At 38.6% G+C, this 13882-nt stretch overlaps 1 protein-coding gene across 2 annotated transcripts in view; it reads left to right on the top strand.

Annotated features, from left to right (window-relative positions):
- HKDC1 (hexokinase domain containing 1) overlaps positions 1-4591 on the top strand; it is a 43144-nt gene extending 38553 nt beyond the window's left edge. For both annotated transcript variants that reach the window (XM_031461162.2, XM_010992791.3), the window contains exons 17-18: positions 1002-1235; positions 3653-4591. In XM_031461162.2, the coding sequence (XP_031317022.2) occupies positions 1002-1235; positions 3653-3800 (382 nt within the window). In that variant the 3' untranslated portion in view covers positions 3801-4591. The remainder of the gene's footprint in view (positions 1-1001; positions 1236-3652) is intronic.
- Positions 4592-13882: the final 9291 nt, after the last annotated feature.

Here is a 13882-nt window from a genome sequence, read left to right as displayed (position 1 = left end):
AAAAACACAAAAACCAAGATCATATGGCACGTAGTATTTTATGATGTATTTTTAAACTTAATGTGCCATGAACATTTTCCATAGCATTAAATATTCTCATGCAAATTCACCTCTCAGGTCTATAAAGGGTTCTGTAGTCTACCGCCGTTTACGTGCTGATTCCACTACGTGGCGTACAGATTGTTTCTAAGTTGTTTTATCCTGACAACACTGTTCTTCCCTAAGTGTTGCCTGAGGCAGGCAAGACTAGAACTTTACACCGTTCAGCGTGGGAGTCAGAGCTCTGTAAGTTCAATGTGAGATAAACAGGGTCTTAACTCAAGGCCAGCCTGTCACCACGACAGGTGCTTCTCTGCATACAAGCATGGTCCTAGCGGGTTCCCATTCACTAAGGTGCTGATTGTACATTGTGTATTCATTTGTTCACTTGCCCTCTGAATGTTCGCAGCCAGCCTATGCTGGCTACTATTGAGAATACAGTCTTACCCTCATGGTCGGTAATCCAGATGAGAAAAGAAAGCAGAGAATCAGAAAAAGTCAAACAGAAGGAAAGTTGGCTTCCATTAAATAGTGCCAGTGTATCAGCAGTTGGCATGCTCAGTGAGAGAGGCCAGACTTGGCTCAGGAAGGTGAATGTTTGAATCCCTGCTCTCTACTGTCTGTGGGCAACTTTCTAGCACTGAACCTCAGATTCTTCTGAAAAATGAGTACCTGATGTGTTGGTTGCTGAATCTAACAATAACTCCTAGTGAGATAATAGGTTTGTCTATGCTTAACACAAGAGGCACTCACACTTTATTTTCTGAACATGCTTGGACTTCCCCAGGGGTGGCAGACTTTCTTGAATCTTAGCTTCTAAGGCATTCTGCTCCAGCTTAGCCATTGCCATCATTTTCTTCTCCCTCCTGCTTGGGCATCTAGGCATGGGGGACTGAGCCACGTGGAGTGGGTTCCAGGGCCCCAAGAAGCAGGTCCTGATGCCCTGCTCTGTTTGCCCGCAGCGATCGGCTGGCCCTGCTCCAGGTCAGGAGGATCCTGCAGCAGCTCGGCCTGGACAGCACATGTGAGGACAGCATCGTGGTGAAGGAGGTGTGTGGAGCAGTGTCCCGGCGGGCAGCCCAGCTCTATGGCGCTGGCCTGGCCGCCATTGTGGAGAAAAGGAGGGAAGACCAGGGGCTTGAGCACCTGAAGATCACTGTGGGTGTGGACGGCACCCTGTACAAGCTGCACCCGCAGTGAGTGCTCCAGAGAGGCGGGGGTGGGAGGCTGCTGAGGCTGAGTGTGGACCCCCTGGCTCTGCTTCCTGGTGGTATGATGTGGGCATGTTCACCATCCTCTCTGAGCTTCAGGTTCCTCATCTGTAAAAGGCAGGTTGTAATAACCTCTACCTCACAGGACCGCATGAGGATTGAGTGAGTTCATACATGTAAAGTGCTTTACATAGTGCTCAATAAATACAAGTGGTTATTATTACACAGTCCCACCTGACCTCACAGGGGAGTGATGACAGCTGAATATTTTGCACCGCATGCAGCATCTGTCAAGTCTGAGTTCAGAGTCAGTGGGCAGAAGGATTAAGAGTGAGTTTGAATACTGGCTCCACCACTTAAAAGCTGGGAAGTGCAGGGCCAGTTTCTTACCCTCTTTGAGCCTCAGTTCTTTATCTGTAAAATGATGGACGAAAATCATACCTACCTCATAGATTGTTGTGAGAATTAAGTTAGTGTCTGTAGGGTGCATGGCACATCACAAAAACTTCAGTGATGAAAGCTTTTATTTTCGCTTAATATTTTACATTTTGTTTTGGTAATGAAGAGATGTATTAGCAAGCTTATGAAAATTTCCAATCATGCTGAAATGTATACATAAACAATTTATCACTGTAATCCTTGATCCTTAACCCTTATGATGCTGACTTATTATCCAAAATAACTGATGTCTTCACTTGGTTTTCCCCTTGGGGTCACATATTTTTGGTGTGGTTCTTACAAGCCTCCCACTTTGAACCAAGACTTGACCAAAGGACAAAAACCATGATCATTTCAATAGGTGCAGACAAAGCATTTGATAAAACCTAACACCCTTCATGATAAGAGTGCTCAACAAACGAGGAATAAGGGAACTTCAGCATGATAAAAGCAGCTGTGAAAAACCCACAGCTGATGTCATATTCACTGGGGAAGCACTGGATGTTTTTCCCTTAAAATTAGGAACAAGACAAGGAAGTACACTCTTGCCACTCCTCCTCTGTACTTCTAGCACCGCCTCTGGAAAGTGGTTTGTCTCCCTTGATTCAAGGGAGGGGTTTGTAGAAACCAGACCAAAAATATGTGACCTCAAGGAGAAAATCAAGGGTAAGTCTAGCAAAGGCTGTTAGGCAAGAAAAAGAAATAAAAGGCATCCATATTGGGAAGGCAAAAGTAAAACTGTCTTTGTTTGCAGATGACATGATTTTGCATGTAGAAATGCTAAGGAATCTGGAAAAAACTATTGAAACTAATAAACAAGTTCAGCAAGGTTTCAGGATTTAAGATCAGTATAGAAAGTCAGTTGCATTTCTGTGCATTAACAATGAATAGTCTGAAAAAGAAATTAAGAAAACAGTTCCATTTAAAATAGCATCAAAAAGAATAAATTACTTAGTAATAAATTTAACAAAAGGAGTGTAAGACTTGTACATTGAAAACTACACAATATTATTGAAAAAAACCTAAAGAAGACCTAAATAAATGGAAAGATATCCCATGCAAATGGATTGGAAGACAATGTTGTAAAGAGAGCAACTTCCCAAATCTTTTTTTTCAAATGAAAGTATAGATGACATGCAATATGATATTAGTTTTAGGTATACAACATAGGGATTTGACATTCATATACATTATAAATTGATCACCACAATAAGTCTAATAACTGTCTGTCACCATATAAACTTTTTGCAATATTATTGACTATATTCTCTATGCTGTACATTATATCCCCTGACTTATTTTATAACTAGAAGTTCATACCTCTTAATACCCTTCACCTATTTTGCCCAACCCTCTAGTCCACCTGCCTCCAACGATCACAGTAGTTTGTTTTCTGTATCTATAACTCTGTTTCTGTTTTGTTTTCTTTGTTCCTTTGTTTTATTAGATTTCACATGTAAGTGAAATCACATAGTAGTTGTCTTTCTCTGTCTAACTTATTTCACTTGGCATAATGGATCCTATAGGTCCATCAATGTTTTTGCAAATGGGAAGATTTCATTCTTTTTATGGCTGAATAATATTCCATTGAATATATACCACATCTTCTTTATCCATTCATCTATTCATGGATACTTGGCTTTGATATCTATACTATGGTAAATAATGTTGCAATGAACATAGGGATGCATGTATCTTTTCTAATTAGTGCCTTTGTTTTCTCTGGATGAATACCCAGGAGTGGAATTAGTGAATCATATGGTAGTTCTATTTTTAATTTTTTGAGGAACCTCCATACTGTTTTCCATAATGGCTACACCAATTTACATTCTCACCATCAACTGATGAATGGACAAACAAAATATGGTACATCTGTGCAATGGAATATTATTCGTAAAATGAACAAAGTGCCGATACATGCTACAACTAAATGCTGATGATGTTTCTCTTTCTCTTTTTTGTAGCTTTTCTCGGATATTGCAGGAAACTGTAAAAGAACTGGCCCCTCAATGTGATGTGATGTTCATGCTGTCAGAAGATGGGAGTGGAAAGGGAGCAGCTCTGATCACTGCTGTGGCCAAGAGGTTACAGCAGGCACGGAAGGAGAACTAGGAACCCCTCGGGGTCGGGCCCGATGAGCCTTGGATACTGACCAGCCTTTCCTCTGGCCAATGAGTTGGTCAGGGACTGACAGGCAAGCTTCTGACTGACTTCACCTTCTGGATGGCTGAAAGAGAACCCCAGGTTCTTGGGTACTCTTAGCATTTTGTTACTCATTTTCAAGGGCATTAAATGACATTTCTATTTGGCATATTTGGACCAAAGATGGGCCAACTTATAAAATCAAAACGTTGGGCCCAAGAGATGCCTTTATAGCAACTTTTTCAGTTGAGGCCTGAGCTATTAGTTCTCTGTGGTCCTGCGGCTGCTGGACTTGGAAACATATACACGATCTGCCCGTGTGGCTTGGCTGGCTGAGTTCCCCACTGGGATGCTTCTGCCATCACTTGTAGTAAATTGGACCTTCCACATGTGGATGCACATTTGAGAGGGATAGGGGCTCATGTAATCAACTGGAGATCTAATCTGACTTGTCATTAGCTTGTTATGTTGACTTCAAGTATGAAGAGAGAGCAAAGACTTTGGAGTATTCAGCCTCAGGATGAAGAAAGGTTGATTGCTAGGGAGCCCTGTAGGAAACTTTTCATGCTTAGAGTGAGTTATATTAGCACCCTGTAGGATTTTTGTTTCTCAATACATGTGTGTGATGGGGGGGGCTTCCATTTGGGGCACATGTTATCATTTTATGTGTGGTTTGTGTTGCTGCTGATGATAGCTGTTTTAAGGACTGTTAGGTATATGAAATCCAGTAAATGAATAAAACTTATTTGATTTCCCAAGAATCTTTGCTTGAAGTATTAATATTTTATCTGGGAGGCTCACTTGGCAACTTCATGCTCTGTTGGTTGAATAAGGGACACATGGAGTCAGAAGTTGCTGAGAGCATCTCTCTAGTTCAGATTTCTTACCAATGGGAAGATATATGGAATATCTGCTACAATATCTTTAACAGATTGTCCAAATTTCATTGGAATCAATACTTCCTGTGACTGGATGTTTACCACATGATCCTACAGCTCTTGCTTTTAAACGGCTGGAATTGATCAGAAGTCCTTCCAATCTTGAACTAACCTCTACCTCTGTGGAACTCGGTGCCTCCCACATGCCCCATCAGTCTCCATTCTATCTTCCAGAACTAAGAGGAATTGACCTGTTCTGACCATTTCCCCAGTGGACATCCTTTCTCTTTCTCTTTCTCTTCACATTGCCGCCTTATTTGAACCGCTTTATTTGAACCACCTGTGACTTTCTATCTTGTCATAGAGTTATCTGTCTGCATTTCTTACCTGACCTAGTAGATTGTAAGCTCTTTGTGAGATGCATTTTTGTGTTGTCCCAGTGAACACAGCACTGTGCCATTCTTATTAAATACTTACTGGATGGAGACATGATTGAAATAAAGTGTTTCAAGAAAACTTTCTTGGAAAAAGTGGAGGCCATTATCATGAGAAACAAACTGAAAAAATAGTATTACAGATTATCCAGGTTGATTTATGTACTTATTTCTAGTGCTACTTTGTCACCATTTGCTGAAACAGGCCGTTCAGACAGACAGGATGGAGAAGGCTTGAGAAGGGTAAGAGAGAGGCCGGCTGAAGCTGGGGACAGACGAGGGAGCTGAGATTCCTTAGGAAATATTTTTTCAAAAATTTAGGAAACAAGTATGGGGATATTGTTGTGGGTGGGTCCTAGATTTACCAAAATGAAAAAATTTTAATTTTAAAGTTATACCTCTCTGCAGAGATGCTGTGTGGATTTGTTAAATTTATCTTTTTGTATTTTGAGGTTTTGCCTCTTTGGAAAAATGTTTCACCTTAGATGTTGTCTCAGTCAGCACCGAGCCTTGTTGTCCTTGTTACCTTTCCCCAGTTCTCCTATTCCTTGGTAAGACACCCCCAGCTCCAAGTCCCTCTCCTTCCTGGTTCTGCTGAGGTCTCTCCCTTTGCCATCCTGTCTGGATGGATGATCTGGCCCAAAGATTCAGGTGGTTGCGCCATCACATCCTCCCACAACCTGGTCTTTCTACACATTTTGGCAGGTCCAAGGTCAATCAACCTACTTTCTCAGCTTTGGTCTCATGAGAAAAAGAAGCCTCAAGGTATCTAGGCAACCTTGCAGATTCTGACTAATGGATAACATCATAGAATCCTTGAACCAGGACGGAACCACAGAGAAGGCAGACATCCATTTTGCTGTCTTTGGACAGGCGAGCCCCTGAAACACCTGTGACAATGGAGGGTTAACTTCTCAAAGTTTATTAAGCAAGACCAGCAACCACACAACAAGGTACGCTGTCCTCATGTGAATCCCATAGACTTTTCCTCTAAGGAAGGACATCGTCACCTACATTTTCTACCCCTGTGGTTACTTTCTCCCAGGAACATTTTGGCTAGAGAGAGCTGATGAATATAGATTTAAGAACTAGATTTACCCCATGACTCTGACTCTCCAGAACAAATGACCTCATTCCCATTTGTCTGTCTTCAGATATCTTGTCTTCTGTCCTTTCCATTAGCTGAAATGTGCGCTTCATGAGAGGACTTGGCTCTCATTTTCTGTTTTCCCAGAGCCTACCATAGTGGCTGGCCTTGAGTAGCCATTGGACAATTCTCTAAATGAATGAATGAAGAAATACCCAAACAAACATGTGAATGAATTATTGCTCTCCTTTGAATCACTCCATTCTACCTCACCCAATCGGACTTGAGCCTTATACACAGTAGATACTGTATAAATGGTGATTCAGTAAATGCTAAGCCCTGTTCTAGGCACTGAGGACCCAAAGAAATACAAGGTACCATTCCAGCTTTATAAGAACTCGCAGGCTAACAAGGAAGGAAGGAATTTACAATATTGTATTGCAGATATTTACAACAAGAACAAGAGGAAGACAATTCTTGACCATGTCCAGCATCCCTTAAATCAGAAACTCTCTATCTGTGTGTGTCTGTGTACATGTGCACATGCATGTTTGTGCATGTGCACAATAAACCCCTTTGGCAAGCATGTGAACCCGTGGATCCTTTCTCATAATGTTTTTGAGTGCATAAAATACATAGAATTACGAAGGAAATCAGTGGTAGTGAATTACAATAGTTAGAATATTAATGTGATAATATAGCAGTAGATGTGCTTATTTGTTAATGTGTTCTATAACAAGATCCATCACGAACCTAATAACAATCATAACTTTCCTGATGAATGTAAACAGTATTTTGAGACATTTGTAATAAAAGCACAGATTTTAAAATGTCCATAGTTTCCACTGGAGACAAAATCACAGGTGCTAACACTGCTTAGTTTGTTGCTCACATTCATAATGGAGGGAAACACTAAATTTCAGTTAGAGGTGATTGAGATAAAGTTGAAACTTTTTTCCAAAGACATTTATGAACTCCCCTCTTTGAAGGTCCCCCACCCCACTTGGGGCCCAGGTTAATATTCCTTGATTGAAATAGCCCAATTGTTAGGGAGGGATAGCACCTTAGATGGCAGAGAGGCGGTGTGGCTTGGATTCAGAACTCGGCATGGTCTTTAACCTTTCCGAGCTTCAGTTTCCTCATGTGAGAAAGGAGAATAATATAACATCCTAACAAGGTTATGTGAACGACACAAGCTAAATATGCAGACATGTGGATAAGCCACTTGTACACGTGTGAGGTGGTTGTATTTGGTCACTGCTGTTGTTAGGGAGCCTGTCTCATCATTGCTATGGTGCTTCCAAACCTATTGCCCAGACATATGGATGGCTAATGGCTGGCAACTGGGGGACATGGATTTCTTACAACCTCTTCCTTCCACCTCTGTGGTCTTCATATTCCCTCTCTTGCCATTTCACCGTTGAAATTCCTGGTGAACCGTATTTTCCTGGAAAAAGGAGGGGACTTAGGATTCACTGGGTAATAACAGGAACCTGGTAGCTCATATTTGGGGTGAAGTAGGAAAGATGATTACGGTAAAAGACTTGGATTCTTTTCTGGTCTAGCCAGGGAAAGAATGAAGCTGGAGGGAAAGTGAAAATACTAAAAAATCTTCCTTTTTTTTTTTAAATAAGAAAAGAGAGGGAGAAAGGTAGGTCACTGACCACTTAGGGAGTCAAAATGGTTTGAGGGATTGGTCTAGAGAGCAGGGAAGTACTGACAGCGTAAGGGACAACTACTATTCGCATCACAGTCTGCATGTGGCTCAGTTCCTATTGAGCCACCTCCGTGGTAGCTAGCATGGTCTAAAGTGCCCTTTCACAAAGTGTGTTCTAAGTTTAACTGGATGTTCCCAAGTTTACTAGTCTCTGGAGTCACCCTCTCCTTTAATAATTAAACAAAATGGCTCACTTCTCCATCCCACGTACTGCGGAAAACTCTTATCTCCCACCCTAACGTTTCAGCAATTCCGGAAGAGAATGTTTATACCTTGCAGTTACTCCCCTAATTCCTGCCTCCAGTTCGCTTCCCACTCACCTCTACTGATCTCACAATTCCTGCAGCTGCTGCCTCTCTCTCTGTTTTGCCTGATGTGTAGAACTGTTCCTTCCTCTTTGATTCCCCAAGACACCATTAACTCAAGGCCAGTGACTGGAAAAGACTTAGCTAAAGGTTTTGGGATTGTGGCGGGGGACTACTTCACAGAATAGGAAACAGTTTAATTATGAATGTTAGATATCAAAGTTCTATGCCCATCTCTACCCCAGGGAATGTCTCCTGGCCATCTTTCTCCATAGGCTCTACTGGCTGCATGTTTCATGAATTCTTCCAACTTTCTCTGGAGACTTCCTTCTCCTGTTTTCCTCTTCTCTGAATTCTGGACTCCTCCAAAAAATGAAAAATTCTGATAGTTTTACTTTACAAAGTAAATGGTTCTCCTATGGTCTGAATCGACTTCTAGGACAGCCCAAGGGACCTCACCTTTCCCAACCAAAAAGGCTCACTGAGGTATTAGAGTAAAAAGAAAGATTTTCTCTCTAAAAGGAATTATTCTGTTCTATTAGAGTCAAGCTACAGAAAGCACTTTTTCCTTGACATACAGTAAATTGCATGTATTTAAAATGTATAATATGATACATATTGATGATATTGTGACCATAATCAAAATAGTGGACATATCCATCACCACCAAGTGTCCTTTTGACCCTTTGTAATCCCTCTTTCCTGCCCCTCTCTCCCTCCTCCATGTTTGGGTAATTACTGATCTGCTTTATTTTTATATAATTTACTTGGTATTTTTTAGAATTTTATATAAAAGGAGCACTGGTACACTTTTTTGATCTAGCTTCCTTCATACAGTATACTGATTTTGAGACTCACTCATGTTGTTGCAAGTATCAAGTCTTCAGTCATTTTATTGCTGAGTATTCTGTTGTGTGAAAATACCACACTTGGTTCATCCGTTCACCTATTCATGGGTATTTGGGTTGTTTCCAGTTTTGGGTTATTAAAAATAAAGCAGCTATGAACATTGTGTATGTATAAGTCTTTATATGGATATGTATTTTCATTTCTTGTGGGTAAATATCTAGGAATGGAGTGGCGAGGTCATTTGGTCAAAATTTCTGGCAAAAGCTAAACTATTTTCCGAAGTTTTTTAGGTTCCACTTACAAATAAAATCATACAGTATTTCTCTTTCTCTGTCTGAGTTACAATGTTGATTTCTTAAAAGTACCTCAGTTGGTTGTCAATCCCTTAGGACTGATGTTAAGAAAGAGCTCTATCGGTCATTGTATTGATGCTGCGTTGTGTCTAGTCAATCAATTTGGGCAGTATCTCTTTAAGCTGTTAATTCTTTCTAGTCATTATCATGGGATGTCTCCTTTTAATTACGTTTTCTCTAATATTTTCCAAAAAGGTTTGTAATTTCCTACATAGGTATTCCACTCTTTTTTTCCCCTTAGATTTATTCTTAAGTAGTTTGTAGTTCTGTTGTGATTATAAGTTAAGTCCTTTTTAAAAAATTTTAGTTCCTAATTATTTGGTTGCTGATGCAAAGAAATGCAATTGACTTTTATTGATCTTATATCCAATCACTTCACTAGACTATTAAAGTAGTTTTATTAAGTTTTTTACTTTGAAAAAATTTGAAATCCATAGAAAACTTACAAGAATTTTACAATGAACTCCCACTCTTCCTCCACCTAAATTCACTCATTGATAATATTTGCTACATTTATCTCCCTCTCTGTTTGCATGTATACTTAACATAAGAGATTATTATTCATATTCTACTTTTGTAGCATCATTTAAGAGTAAATTGCAGAGATAATGACCCTACATTCCTAAAAAATTCATCATATATGTATTGAGAACAAGGACAATCTCTTACACACCACAGTGCAACTATTAAATTTAGGAATCTCTTATTATTTCTAATTATTTAGATTATTTTGAACTTTATGTATAGGCAATCATATAATCCACAAAATAATGTCACCTTTATTCCTTCCTTTCTACTCTTTTTGCTTTTAATTGTTTCCTTGTCTTGTGTCATCTAAAGCATCTAGTACAGAGTGGAAGTGAAGTGGTGGTAGTAAGCATTTTTGTCTTATTCCTGATTTCATAGCATATAACCAAACACATTTCCTCATTTAGAATAATTTTTTTGTGTTTTTTAGGAGTACCTTTTATCAGAGTAAACAAGTTCTCTTTTAATTACAGTTTACAAAGACTTTTCTCTTCCCATGAACAGGTGTTGGATTTTATCAAATTACATTACTATGTCTATTAATATACCTTAAATTTTTTCTTAATTGCTTACAATAATGAATAACATCTATTAATAATATTAAAGCATCCTGCAATCCTGGGACAGACCCATATTTGTCATGGTTTATTACCATGTTTATAACTGTTGGATTTAATTTGCTAATATTCTATTTAGAACTTCTGCATCTTTAGTTATAAGTAAAATGAGTTTATAACCTTTCTTTTTTGTACTGTCATCTTGTTTTTGTAGGGTTATACTATAGTCATAGAATGACATTTTACTCTCTGGAAGAGTTCATTGAAAGTTTTGTAGAACTCACCTATAAAGACATTTGGGCGTTGCATTTTCTTTGGGGTAAGGTTTTAATTACTGCTTGAATTTTTTAATGATCAGACTATCCAGGCTTTCCATTTTTTTTCTTGAATCAAGTTGGTAGGTTAGATTTTTTTCAAGAATTTATCCATTTTGTCTTATTTTAAAAATATATTTGCAAAAAATTATTTAATTTATATGTAATTCATATAACATAAAATTCCCCTTTTAAAGTGTAAAATTCAATGGTTTTTAGAATATTAAGTTGTGCAACCCACCATTATCTAATCCCAGAATATTTTCATCACCCTAAAAACTTCATAATCATTAGTAGTGACTCCCATTTCTTCTAACCCCCAGCTCCTGGCAGACAGTAATCAATTTTCTGTCTCTATGGATTTGTTTATTCTGAATATCTCATATTATGGAATCACATAATATGCGCCCTTTTGTATCTGGCTTCTCTCACTTAGCATAATGTTTTCAAGGTTCATCCATACTGTAGCATTTTTAAATAAGATTTTGTGTGAACATATGATTTTGATTCTCTTAGGTATATACCTAGGGATGAAATTGCTGGGCCAAATAGTAATTCTATGTTTTAACTTTTTGAGAAATTTCCAAATTGTTTCCCAAAGTGGCTCTATCATTCTACATTCCTCACCAACACTTGTTAGTTTCAGTCTTTTTGATTATAGCCATCCTACTTGGTATAAAAACCACATGGCAGGCTGGATTTGACCTGCAGGCCTTGATTGGTGACCCTCGGTTTATGTTATATTTAGAAATCTGCTAAGGATTGTTTTGTATATATTTTATGTGTCCTTGAAAAGAATGTATGTCTTCTGATGGCTGTATATATTTATTGAACTTAATTGTATTGTTCAAATCTTCTATATCTTTGTCAATTTTTTTTTCCTGTTTGCTTGACCTAACAACAAAGAAATATATTTAAATCTCCTCTTAAATGTGGATTTGTCAGATTCTTCCAGTAGGTCTAACAATTTTTGCTTTAACTTCTAAAAGGCCAATTTATTAGCATTTTAATGTCTTCTTTATAAACTGAGTTTTTAACATTCTTGTAGTGACCCTCTTTGTCTAACCAATGCTTTTCATTTTAGCCTACATTGTCTGCTATTAATTCGCCAGCTTTCTTTTGGTAAGTATCTACTTGGTATATCCCTCTTTATCGTTTCGCATTCAACTCTCCTATTCTTATGCTTTAGATATACCTCTTCTGAATAGCATTTAGCAGTATTTTTGTTTGTTTGTTTAGTACATTTACATTTCTGTAATTATTAATAAGTATGTAAACTTCTTTCTACTATCTTAATTTTTATGGCTATTTTAATCTGTTTTTCCTCTGTTTTCTTTTATATTGATTTACTTTTTCTCCTATTTTCTCTTTTTGGGGGATATGAGGGGGTGGGAGGTTGAAAACTATATCTTTCCCCAAAGAAAGCAGATATTTCAGCATGCCTTAATGCGCTTTTGATTTCTCCTACCCCTGTAGCCCATCATGTTGACATTGTCTAGAATTTTGATTCTGTGTTATTATTGATAAACTTTCACTTATTTGACTACTTTCTACAGAAGTGTTTTCAAGGAGATCCTTTCTGTGGCAAACTGAGGGTTTATATGCCTGAAAATAATTTTATTTATGCCCTCATATTTGAGAGACAATTTGAATGGATGTAAAATTCTAGATTCAAGAATTCTTCCCTTCAATTCATTAAATATATTACTCCATTGTTTTCTTATCTCGTTGTTGCCATTGAAAAGCCTAATGCCAATCTATTTCTTGTTCCTTTTTGGGTTTCAGGATTTTCTCTTTGTGTTGTCTGTGATATTCTATAATGTGGGGTGGACTTTTCTTTCTATCTGTTGTTTAACACTCTGTGGCTCTTTCAATGACCTAATTGTAAGAATTTGTATCTGTTTTTTCTTCAACTATTTCCTATTTGTGTTTATTTTCCTCTTCTTCTGGAATGCCTATTATCTAGATATTGGCACTTCTTTCACATTGTTTAACTTTTCTATTTGTTTTTATTTCCCTACCACTTACTGGGAGAGTTCCTCAATCTGATCTTCCAACTCAGCAATTCATTCCTCAGCTGTATCCATTCTAATAGAGGTATCCATCTGTTCTGTGTTTGTCTCTTATTTTCTTAACAGTATTTTTCAAAGAAGAAAAGTTTTTAATGTTGATGAACAGATGTCTAGTTAGTTTTGCCTGGTGAGCTTACATTCACCAAAGGGTTACCCACTACCGTGTCTTGGAGTGTGTATTGGGTTAGAGCCCAAGGCTGCAGCCTAGTGTGAGTCAGTACCAGTGAGTTCCTGGAGAAGAGAGAGGCAGATGGAGAGCCCTGGCTCCCCAAATCCACAGTTAAATATTCCTGTTACCCCCAGGTATCTCCCTTGGGCAAGATTTTAGGGGTTGGCCTTTAGTCTCTTAGGGAGAAGCAGTACTGGGGAGGAAACCTCTCACTGGGTTATCATGTACCAGCCCTTAGGATGGATGAGTGAATGCCTGAAGCTAGTCAAGCCTCACATACTTTCCCAGCCCTTTACCCAAGCAGGGCGTATACCCTGATCTTACTGCATGGGTCCCTATCTGAGATATTCCTGTCCCTAGTGAAGGACCAGGAAGCAGTTGTCTCAGGTCATATGCAGGGAGAGGCAGGAGCAGATTTTAAATCACTCTTCTCAAATCATCACCATTTTTCACCTATTAGAAACAGACATTTCATATGGTGCAATTGATACACATGGGTATGGTTGTTTCTGTTTGTGGCCGTGGTGATAAAAATGGGATTCTACTCTACACATCACTCCACCATTCTGTATCTAGCTTTTTTGGCTTAGCAACACATCATGGACATCCATTATGATTTATGCAAAATTTTTAATAGCTCCTTATAAGCCTAAATAAAAAAATACTCACCAGGTACCCCAGTGCTGATTAAAAAACACAGTACATTTTATAGTGAACTGTGGAGGGACGGGTCAGGTTTGGGCACAAAAATAAATCTGAGAGGGCAGAGGAAAGGAGATTGGCTTTTCA

Source organism: Camelus dromedarius, chromosome 8 (genome assembly GCF_036321535.1).
Source record: "Camelus dromedarius isolate mCamDro1 chromosome 8, mCamDro1.pat, whole genome shotgun sequence".
Taxonomy (NCBI): domain Eukaryota; kingdom Metazoa; phylum Chordata; class Mammalia; order Artiodactyla; family Camelidae; genus Camelus; species Camelus dromedarius.
The sequence above is the reverse complement of the archived record's forward strand: the minus strand, read 5'-3'. Positions and strand labels throughout refer to the sequence as shown.